Source organism: Parasteatoda tepidariorum, chromosome 11, assembly GCF_982258835.1.
Source record: "Parasteatoda tepidariorum strain Cologne lab strain chromosome 11, Ptep-v5.0, whole genome shotgun sequence".
Classification (NCBI taxonomy): Eukaryota; Metazoa; Arthropoda; class Arachnida; order Araneae; family Theridiidae; genus Parasteatoda; species Parasteatoda tepidariorum.
The window spans coordinates 54926479-54938929 of NC_141765.1; the positions used below are offsets into that span (position 1 = coordinate 54926479).

General features: G+C 26.6%; 1 protein-coding gene across 1 annotated transcript in view; it reads right to left on the reverse strand.

The window, feature by feature from the left end:
* Window positions 1-665: 665 nt before the first annotated feature.
* Window positions 666-12451, reverse strand: part of LOC107445920 (myocyte-specific enhancer factor 2-like) — a gene marked incomplete at its 5' end in the record, with an annotated part of 59195 nt that continues 47409 nt past the window's right edge. Inside the window, 6 exon segments of the mRNA NM_001323815.1 lie at window positions 666-2639; window positions 4299-4410; window positions 6233-6344; window positions 6630-6808; window positions 7704-7839; window positions 11169-11327. Coding sequence (NP_001310744.1) covers window positions 2363-2639; window positions 4299-4410; window positions 6233-6344; window positions 6630-6808; window positions 7704-7839; window positions 11169-11327 — 975 coding nt within the window. The 3' untranslated portion in view covers window positions 666-2362.

The window sequence follows — 12451 nt, forward strand, 5'->3', positions numbered from 1 at the left end:
GTTATAGGTATGTGAATTCATTCATATTGGTTAAAGTGCTAAAAAAGTAGCTCCTACCTTCAGAGATATATTCTATAGACTAATTTCAATATTGAATATACTTATAATATGCCTCATGAATAAATATATAGGAATATGGGAAAATAAAGCTGTCATATTAGGATGATATGATTTAAAAATAGTATTAATTATAGCACAGTTTGATCTACTATTTTTATATTGATAGGTGGCTATACTGGGGATATTTTACATAACATTGAAAGTAGAAAACTAATTAAAATCAAATAAAAGGAATGAATTTTGAAAGTAAAAATGTTCACAACTTATTAAAACAAGTTAGAACAGAGTTAGAAATCGTGCTTTTTGTTATTCAACAGAAACATAAAAAAAAATAATAAACAAATAAGTAAATTTAAAAAGAAAGTTTGAGTTTTATATGCAAGCAACTGCTATAAACATCAATAGCTATAACTATTTTGATTAAACTATTCTGAAAGTAAAATAAAATGCGTTAAATAGGGTCATAGTTATAATACTTTGACAAAATTAATTAATAGAGAATTAGAGTACAATGACTTAATATTTTAACCAAGTGTTATTATTATAGGATTTATTTTGCAAATACCAGATAGTTCTGTTTACTATAGTATATTAATAGCATAATCTTTTTTTTTTTTTTTGAATCGGAAGTCAATGCACAGTTCTTTTTTAAAGCTTCAGTGGATTTGGTAATAGAAAAAAAACTTGGTAAAAACAAATAGGTATTTTTATATTTAGACTACTTTTTGGGGGAAGTACATATAATTTGTTCTAATGTAAAGAAAGGCAGCCACCTATCAAAGACTATATTTGTAAATGTCAATTACAAATCATCTTAAATAAAATTTTATGTGTTAACTATTTGTGCAAAAACTTAGGCACTGATCAGACTTTTCTCACATGTATGAAAGTTTTAGTGTTTTAATACTTAAACACTGAAAATTCAGTGATAGGCAAAGAAGGCAATTTCAGACACAGCAGCAAACATTCATGATTGTCAAATCTATAGCAAAAAACTTGGACCGTCTTCAGATCTGAATTTGCATATGCAATGCATAATAAAACTATACGTTCTATATAAACTGATCTATAACTCTCACTAAAGCCACTTTTTTAATAAATGCCTTAAGATTTCTATTTTCTAAATTTAAATGAACTAGATTTTGGTTTAATAAAATTATCAAGAAAATAAAAGCAATCAATAAAAGTCAGATTCATAAACTACTAGAAGTGGTTACACAAAAACAACACTTAATTATACAAATCTCTTTAATGTACAAATTAAATAATAGCTTCAACTCTTTGCTTAGGTTAAATCAGATACATAATTTATCTATGAACCACATATTAAGCAACAACCCACATATGGAAGATACAATATGTTCTGTTTTTACAAGACATCTGACAAGAAGCATGCTATGTGACAAATATCCTAATGGAACATACTATACAGTCAAACAGCACATCAGCTTATAAAACTTTTAATTAAATAAAAAAAATTTTGTTTTAAAAAATATTGAGAGTTTTTAACATTGTTAAATGTGTTTTACTATGAGAAAACTATATCAGAGTTGAAACTACAACATTATAATAAAATGTTTTAAGTACTAATTAACAGAAGTAATCGATACAAATTTATGCACATGAAACTGTTTTTTGAGTACTTCCCCTGATTAAGTTATTTCTTTACACACTTCCAATCTGGGGCAACTACAAGGAATGTTGCTACAGAAAATAGATTTCTCCTAATATCTTTTGTCTAACAAAACAATTATCAGTTTGTGCAAACTAATAGTATAAAAAAGGTTTGGTTGCCAACAACAAACTTTAAGATCACTTCACACAGTTGAATAATGATATAAAAATTACTCTATGTTGATGGCAATATCACTATGAAATAATAAACAATGAATTTTACATTTATAATATAAGAATTACAAAGTTGGGCAGACAGTCAATAGTGTCCATTTCTTCAAAACTTTAATTAATGAAGAATAAAGGAACTGCTTGTCCAACACAAATATGATCAAATTCTTTTAGTTCTTAGAGTTTGTCCACAACAGTACCAGAATGCAATGAAAATGTGTGCACTTGTAAATATTTTATAACAAAGTCACAATCTTTCATTCACTGTGTCTTTCTTCAGTGAATATAATGAGATTTTTATCCTAATCTCTTAAAAATTTATTTAAATGCACCAGTGGGAGTTCAGGTATTAATGCAATAACAGTCAAAAATGATGACACCCACATTTGGGCATTAATGCCTTCAGTAAATCACCATAAAAATTCTGTGAATACTATTTCACAAAGAATACATTTTACTACGTGGCCCAGCCATCTGCAGTAAGACGTGGCCTTTTGCTGATATGAGGATCATAGTCCATGTTTGGGTCTGGAGAGGAGGATGTAGATGGGGCAAGTGAATGACCAGGAGATAAATGACCTTGATCAGAAGAAGGTCGATGAAGATTAAGAGAATTATCACGTGGTGGAGAAATTGGTTCACTTTTTATTTTGATTGGTAAGGGAGATGATGATGGAGGTGGAGTTGCACTACTAACAGAGAGATGAGGTAAACTACTGATGGTAGAGCTTGGACTGCAAAAAAAGTAAGAGTTTAAATAGGCTGATAAGAGATATACATGGGAAGGTTACAATATTTAATAAAGTATTTTTAAACAAAGATATAACATTTTATATAATAATATTCAACATTCAAAGCTCCACCATTAAAAAATACGAAAATTTGGTGAAAAAATATTGGTCTACAAGCGGCATTTAAAATTTGTATTAGAATTTCAAAGTCAATAATATTTATTTTCTTCTTGATCATTTAAAAAAATAAAATGTTTATGATTACACTTCTAGTATTTACAAATCACATTGCTTAGTTTTTAGTGGAGAAATTATTTCTACATCACTTTCTTTGTTTATTTTTTAATTTAAAAATAGATGTATGCTGAATTAATCTAGTTCTGAAACTATTGAGGACATTATAAAGTATAGGATTTTTAACTATTATGACATGAATAGTGAAAGTATAATATAAAACACCCAGTCTTTGTTACAGAAAATCGAAAAATAGCTTAAGCTATGAAAGATGACACTCTGTAATGCAGTAGCTGGCCCAATAAACTGAAGAAGAAGAGATTACATAGTTAAAGATTTTATTGAATCTAGAAACAATAGCACAAGAGATAATGCTAATTTGAAATTTCAATTAATTTTAAATTCTTGCATGCCTCTGAGTTCAAATTAAGAGTTGACTGAATATATAGTATATTTACATGAGTTTCAAATTTACCATTATGCAAAAAATATATTCTTAATCCTAACTTTTGATAACAGGAAGATTATATAAAAGAGTAACAACAATACTAGACCAAATCCACTTTTAAAAACGAATGCGACAGGCACTATAGAAGAAGCAACACACTCTGCTTAAATTGGTGTTACAGTCGAATCTCAATCTAATGAACTAGGTATATAGTGAATACTCAGTTATGGAGAACTTTTCAAGTGGTCCTGTCCAAACTTTATTTAATTCAAGTAATAGCTAAGAAATTGATAGTTTATAGTGGAGTCAAATTTCAGTTTCACATAGACTTTTTTTCAGATCTCCAGGTTTAAACTTACACGAATTGTGACTGCAAATAACAACTAATCTATACATTGAGTCAAATTTTAGTCTTTATGCTTATCACTTTAAATTAGAGCAGTGAAAATGGTGAATTCTGTAAAAAGGAAAGTATTTTCGAAAGAGGATAAGGCGAAATTTGTCAAACGTATTGCAGACGGAATTAGTCAACCTGCACTGTTTAAGAAATTTCCTTCTCAAAGTCTAAAGATTCAAAAATTTGGAAAAATCGCAATGCAACTCTTAACAAAAAAATATTGACTCTTTAAAGATACAATATCAGGTTGAAAGAAAACAGGAAAGAAGCCCTGCTAATATGGTTCACGATTTAACAGAGTAAAAATCTTCCTGTGGCCGGACCCTTGGTTCAAGTTAAAGCCAATGAGTTTGATGAAAGAATAATAAAAAAAAGGCTTTGTGTGTCCTAAACTGGACTGTTTTACAAAATGACTCCTAATCAGACATGAAAATTTAAAGAAGAAAAATGCACGAATGGGAAGCTTTCCGAAGTGAGAATAATTGTTCTTGTATGTGTAAATACGAGCGGCTCAGGATAAGCGAAAATTGAATATTGTAGGTAAGTCTCAAAAGCCGTAACTTAAGAACAGAGGTATATTTACCTTGAATGGGTGAGTCCTTGAACATTGGACAATGGTCCTTGAGACCAGTTTTGCAATAAACTGGGAGAATTGAACCCTGATAAACCCAAATCTGAACCAAGCTGAAAGTCATCTAAAAAAGAAAATTAATGAGCATAGATTGCATATAACACAAATAACAAAAAATAAAACACTAATCATTATCAACAATAAAAATTCAAATTTAAACTGAACAATAAACTTAAGATAATTATTTTTGGTATTATGGAAAAAGATATACTTTTTTTTAATTAAGTTTTTCCTATAAAACAAAATGTAACAATAAATATATACATTAACAAAATGGATGGATATACATTAATAAAAAATAACATTCTTATTGCTTATCAGACGTTTCCTCTTTTAGATATTTAGTTATGAAGGTTTGTCACAAATTTTTCAATAATATACTGTACAGAAACCATATACAGTGAATTAAGCTTGGCTGATTGAATACTATAGTTTTTTTTTTAATATTTTTTTTTTTACATAAATTCATTAGTCAATTAAAAAAAATCAACTTTTGTACTTTCTAATTTTAAATACAAATATTTAAAGAAATTTCATGCAACATATAATTAATTGTATGCAACATCAACTCATTTAAATATAAGGGAAACATTTCTTTCGAATTTAAAACACGCATATTTATAAGAATGTAAATAAGAATAGTAAAACATTTGAATAATGCATAATAAATAGAAACAAACTATGAATAATATTTATTATATATATATATGTGTGTCTGTGTGTATTTTTTCATTAATTACATTATTTTCCATGTTTTCTCTATATTTTTAACCTTATATATATATATATATATATATATATATATATATATATATATATATATATATATATATATATATATATATATACACACACACATATATATATAATAATAGTAAACTTAAAAGATACAATATCAATTTTAAATGATATTCTGTAAATCGGTGTACTCAAAAAGAAAAGACCTCACTCACTCATCACTAAATTTTTCACTTCCCATTAAGTAAGAAAGCTAAAATTTTTGACCATCGGCTCTTCATGAGATAAATAAAATAGAAAAACTAAAAAAGTTTCATTTCAATATTTTGTAATTATTTGAGTAAACGGAGGGAAATTGGCTAAAATCGACAGTAATGCTAAATAACAAATTTTTAACATGATAAAAGTCTCAAATCTTATTTATGTGTTCTTTACGAGATAAAAGTAAAAACTAAGAAAGTTTCATTTTCATATTTGTAATCACTGTTCTTTATCAAGGTATAAGGACATCACTATGTTACTTTTCCTTGCCTATATACATACAATTTTTGAATAATTGAACAGAAGTGGGTTTTAGACCATTATAAAAATTCTGGAAATACTAAGATATTTTCTTCTGGCAGTTTCAATAAAATATTTCCTAAGAAGATTTAAAACAATTATTGTAATACATATCATCTCCAAATATATTATATATAATATCATTATGTATGGCTTGCAATAAGTGAGATAGTAATTTTTCTTTACAGTTTGATGATAAACTGCAAGTTCCAACATAAAAAAAAATAATAAAAATAAATTATTGATTCATAAGATAAAATTTAAGTATATTATGTTCAGTTAATCATAATAAGTTGAAATTAAACATTGAATAAAAACAAACAAAATAAAGTTATTTTTAAAATATTAAACAAAATTATCATCATGAATTACTTTTGATGAATTATTCTCAGGAAATAATTCATTAAAATAAATCTTCCAAGGTCTGCTAGTGATAAAGTGTTCAATACTAATAATTAAGAATTATAAAGTTTCTTAGCAGCTATTAATAAATTATTGTAATACATAACATCTCCAAATAATCAGTGGTATTAATGAATTGATAACACTTGATTTTCTAAACATGTCATTATTGTTTACAGACTTACTTTGAGGAAAAGATGATGAAAGATTGGACGGATAAGCCATACTAGGTATAGAACTAGAATTAACATTTCCCACTTGATTTCCAATAGAATTAGAGACTGACCTCACATTTTGCTAAAATAAAATAAAATATATATTTAAATTTTAGTGATTTTTTTTCACATTTCAATGATAGGTATGAAATTTCTGGTTTTACTGTTAATGAGAAAAACTTAATTTACATATTTTTCTAATTCTACCAAATGGCATAGAAAAATATAATATTAATCCATAAAAAAATAAATTCTGCATTTAAATTTTTAAAATATATATATATATATATATATATATATATATATATATATATATATATATATATATATGTATTAATTTCTGAAAAGCTATTGAGAACTTAGTTACCATCGATGAATTTGCATGAGAATTTGGTATAACAACCCGAAGATTAGATGACCGATTTCCTGTTGGTGAATGTTGTTTATTCACTTTATTCATCATTATTGGTGAACTGTTTCCTGGCATAGAGGGTGATATTGATCGATGATAGCCATTGCCTGTCACACCATTAATATCAAGAAGACCTGGAAATTAATGTTTTATAAAGATATTTAAAAAATAATATTCCACACAGGTTAACATTTTATATTGATTATTTAAAATAGCGTTTCACTTGGATGACTTTAAACATTCTAGAATTATAATTTAAAATAATATTTAATTTGAACCAATTAAAATAATTAAAAAATATCATTTTATGCTGATAATTTAAAACATCTTTACAAATGTGCTTTCAAGTGCATTCCTTAGTTTTAAGATTCAGTATTTACTTTATAAAACAAAAATAATTTCCAAATAAAAATAAGCTGATTGCTGATAAAGATAAGCTGATTTCATGCTGATCGATTGTCTAGATAAAAGGTGGATTATAAATAACAATTGGCACAAGTGCTAAATTTATCAGGTTTTTAACTATTAGTCAAATTCTTTGAAGCGTACACGTCTAAAATTTTTAGATTTGTTTAAAAATGTCATAGAAAGTTAAAAAAATTAAGCTCAACAATTTAAAAATTAAGCATACATTTTAATGAGTTTAACCCTTTTGAAGTCTTTAATTAAAAAGAGACATAATACTTAGCCAATATCAGTGTATTTTAAATAAAAAGATCTTATCTCTATATATTTAAAACAAAAGTGATGGACAGAAAATGTGCATATTTAGTAATAAAAAGTAATTTACTTTACAAGTTTCATAATCTTTTAAAAATAAGTGTGAAACCAGTGTCCTTGAAGAGGTAAAATATGTAAGAACTTAACATTTTTAATCAGAGGGAAGTAAGCCAAAATTATTTGATACCAAAAAACAATTTTAGAATGGAGCTAATTTTGAATAATTTATTACAATCAAATAAAGTTTTAAAAGATACACCAAAAATAACTGACAGTAAAAGAAATATAAAAAACAATTATCGAACTTACCAGAAGATCCAGGCCTGGGACTAATGTTACTATGTGGAGGAATTTGAGATGATCCCATTAGACTTTCAGCACTGGGATAACTGCTATTTAATGTTACTGACATTGGACCAAGGGTTTGACTTAAGGATCCTTGACCCTGCATAAAGGACATCTTCTAGAATATTACAAATTTAACAACATTTAAAGAAAGGCCTACATAATCACGGTTTAGGAATAAACAGTTTTTTTTACAACATTAATATTAAACCAAAGCAAAGGATTTTTGAATCACATCATAACTTTCTAAAGATTAGAGCATCATTTCATGCTCAAGGGCTTTTTTTTTCAGTCAATGTAATAACTAAATTAGTATGACTAAAATAGGCAAAACTATGTTTTTTGTTGAATTTTTTTTTAAGTGAAAGATTAAGTCATATTTTATTATAAACCTCTTATTTCTTATAAAAGCTGGTCTTAACAGAATATATATTACTCAAACAGTAAAAACCCAAATTTTCTTTCTTTCTTTTTTTTTTCTTCCGTAAAATTCTGTAAGATTGTGTTGATGAAACTTTTGTCACACAATTAATGTAAATAAATAAATATGTGGAAAAGAGAAGCGTGATTTTCAAAAATATTAAGATTTAGAATGTCTAAATTTTACTCTAATATAATTAAAAAAATTGAATTTAACAAATTATGCATTTTAATAGTAAAAGCTTACTGTTCATACTTAAAAATATCTAAAAAATACATAAGTATAAAAAATTTCTAAAATTAAGAAAATCCTTCAATATCATTACTACAAGATCAGCCGTTAATTTGCAGAATGTTTTTAAAGCATTAAAATATTAAGATTTTAATCTTTGTAATTTCAAACTAAAATTGGAGAACAGGATATTTTTTTGGGTCAAGTATTAGGACAAACATATTGTTGTGAAGAAAGTTGGTTAAAAAATGAAATACATTTCAGTTATGCAGAGAAGAAAATGGCAAAAAGATTCAATGAGAAATCATCTACTGACAATGAAACTCAAACTCTAAACTATCTATTGAAAATGAATTTTTATGACAAAGTAGATTAATGCTTTTTCTTCGAATTTTCTGAACTATTTTTTTAAAACAAAAATAGTTACAAAAGTGTGCACATTGTTAGTGAAAAGTTGAATTAAAAATACTAGAAACAAACCAATAAATGGTTACAATTTAATGCTTATAAATTTAATGTGTCTTTTAACATACAATGTTAAACTAATTTTTTGATGAACTTCCTTTTTTCCCCATATGAAAGCAATAAAGAAAAAAATATTGCTGAAATCACAACTAACATCTTTAACAGTGAGTTTAGAAGGCCATGAGCTCAAAGATACAATGAAGTAGTAACTGTAACAAGAATCACATGAAATTTACCGAAACTGAATGGCCTTTCACTGATGCGCCAAGGACATTAAGGGCAGGTGTTATTAGCTGAAGCATTAACATGTCTATAGATCGAGTTCAAAAATATGTAAGGTTCAAACCACAATGATAAATGTTTAGGTGTTATTAGTGTATGACCATATAGCCTTCTCTTGTTGTACAGTTGAGAATATTGTAGCCATTTATAGTAGAAAAGTAAAAACAAATAGGCAATACAGTAGGGAACCGATTATCCGGAACGATCGGGACCATCGCTATTCCGGATAACTGATTTTTCCGGTTTTCTGAATCGCTACAAAAAGCCGTTTTTTTTATTGTTAAACCCAACTAAAAAAAAATTTTTTTTTAGAAATAATCTTAAAAAGAATAAAAAACGATGGAGTCATACACTAATGATTATTTCCAAATGATAATAAGGTAAACATCTTTCAAAAAAGAAAGAAAAATTCTAAAATCTTATGAGGAAAAAAAAATTTTTTTTTTTAAATGGCGGGAAAATTTATCGAATTTCGTTCCGGTTTTTTGGTTTTCCGGTTTTCTGATTTCCGGATAACGGGTTCTGTACTGTACTTGTATTTCAACTTTGACTTAAATTGGAGTGTTTTTGTTGTTTTGCCTTGCCATTTGGTAACAACTCAATTAAGAATCATGTTTAACCTAATTGTTTGAGAGTCACGTAAATTTGAAAGTGGGCATGTTTTGAAAATATAAAATGTTTATATTCGATTTCTATGACCATGTAAAAGTTTAGAAAGTGGTAGCAAACTATTACAATTTCACCCAGTTTATTAAAAAAAAAAAATCATTTGTTATTATTGCAAGTTTGGGTTATTCAGAAGATATGCATTCAATGGATAACTATTCAGCATTAACATTCAGCCTAACGTAAAATCTTGCTTATTACTTTTTCAACATTCATCTTGAACAACTAACTGAGTTGTATTTTTTGGAAAATTACTACAAAAACTGCACACATGTAATGAGTTTAAAACCTTGTATGTTCTCTAAGTATAATAGAAAGGACAATAGGACAAAACTTGAAAGTAAAGAGATAGAATTATTGTTGTGTCAAATTGACACCAGACAGGTCATATACCTAGATTCACATGTAAGATTTGTCTAGCTGAGACATATCTTTTATAATTTTGTGTAAGTTTTTCTCACATCATATATAAAATTTATGCACAATTTTAAAAAATCCAGGGTAAATTTCAGGTTTGACAGAAAAATTGATTGACCTTGTGTCAAAATAAAATCACTTTTCCCTAAGTTTAAGTGTTAAAGAACACATTAAATGAACAGCACTTGAAAAATATGGAAATATTTCAGTAATTTACAGACATACACCTTATAAATTTTTTTTCTCATGTAGATAGAGAAAAAAAAAGGCAGTTTTGTGGAGCGAAAGAAAATGTGACCAGGAAGACCACAATGTGATAGCTGTATGATGAATATAACTCCTAAGTTTCTTGTAAGCAAATTGCTTCAGATTTCCGTTCAAAACTTTGAAAAATACATAAGGTTATAAAATTGTTTCGAAACAGATAATTGATGTGAAAAAGTGTATATCACTTATTTTTAACAAGGATAATGTACTGTTTCTAAAAAATAAACAAAAAAGTTGCTTCTTGGATAATTTGATAGAAATAGCCAAATTATTTAAAAACTTGTAGCCAGACAAAATAATCTATAAAGGATAAATTGGGAGATTTACAAATAAAATTATTTATTAAAAAATTGTAACATACATAAGCAGGGAATATATGTTATTAATTAAGCATATTATTCAAATGATATCTTGACAAAATCTATTGAAGTTAAGTTATGCAAGAAAGCTTTTAATTAATAAAAGAAAAAAGACAAAAAAAAAATCATAACAAAAAGTCAGAAACAAAAATATGAAACAGATGGAATGCAATATTATAGGTTAAAAATTATTAACATCCATCGTAAAAAAATTAGTCAATAAAAATGGGAAATAATATAACATTTTGCACATTCACATGCAAGCAACTATGACACATATACTACTAAAGCATTTCCACGCTACATAAATCACAAACTAACTCTGTTTCCATTAAGTTGAACATTTCTTTGCATCATCATTTCAAATTCTTCATTAATCTTATTAAACTTAGACTCAGTCCTTGGAGTTAGAGCATATTCTTCCGGTTCAGGGGAATCACAGCCATTTGAAGAACTTTTGTGTTCTTTCTTACTCAAAGCCTACAATTAAACATATACTTTAACAAGAAGCAGATTTGAACTTTTAATGGTAAAATATATCATGTTTTTGATTCAGAAATTTTAAATTCAGATACATAGCATTTTGCAGATATATTTTTGAATTTAACTGAAATAACTTTTTAAATAGAGTTTTGATGCACAAAATTTAAAGTTCCATAACTCTGAAATTGAAAATCTTCAAATTTTGAGTACTACTGTGGTCTAAAATTATATTTTGACATAAAAAAGGAAGCTTAAAATTTATGATTAAAAAAGCTTGAAATTTTAAAAAATTAAATAGAAGAAAAATATAAAAATAGATAATTTCTTTTACGAAATGGCATAAAATAATTTATACATATATTTTTTTAAAAAAAAAAAGTTATATAGTTTGAAAGAATAATGCTTTAAGTTTGGTTTATTTTAATAAAGATTTTTTTTCTCATGTACATAAACGAATTGCAATGATTTAAAAAAAATAAAAACACTGTTTTTAAAGCATGTTCATTAATGTTGCAGAACAAAATAAATTAAAATATCTAAAACAATTACACTCATCTTGGATAGTATATAAAATATGCTCACTAAAAATAGAATAAAGCCCCTCTCTGTTTGATTTTATAAAAAGATCCCTATCCATCAAAAGATTTTTGGTCAGAAAATAAAATGTTTCTTAGTTAACCATTAACCACTAGTGGTTTAGCAAATGGACAAATTTGGGAAAACGTTACTTTTTTATACACTATTTCCCTATCTAACTACATGGAAAAACCGGTTCTGCTATGCGGAGAAGACTGCATGTTAAAATAAGACTTTTTACTTGCAGAACCATCAGTGGGTTATGAGAATTCTTGTCAGGAACATTCTTGCTTTGAAGAGCCCTTTTCCTTCTGATCAATTTCATAATATATTTGTAATTTCTCTCCTTCTTACTCAGTGAGTATTTCTTATAAGTAATCTCCATCACAAGTGTTGAATTACATTCTCTTTGTTTTAATAGCTAATGAATTAAAATTTAGGTCAGGCTTGTCAATGTTTTGTGCAACAAAGTGGTTCAGTTTTATGTCATTTAACACATAAAGATTCAATAAGCATTTTTTCACAAAATTTACCGAGAAGCTCAA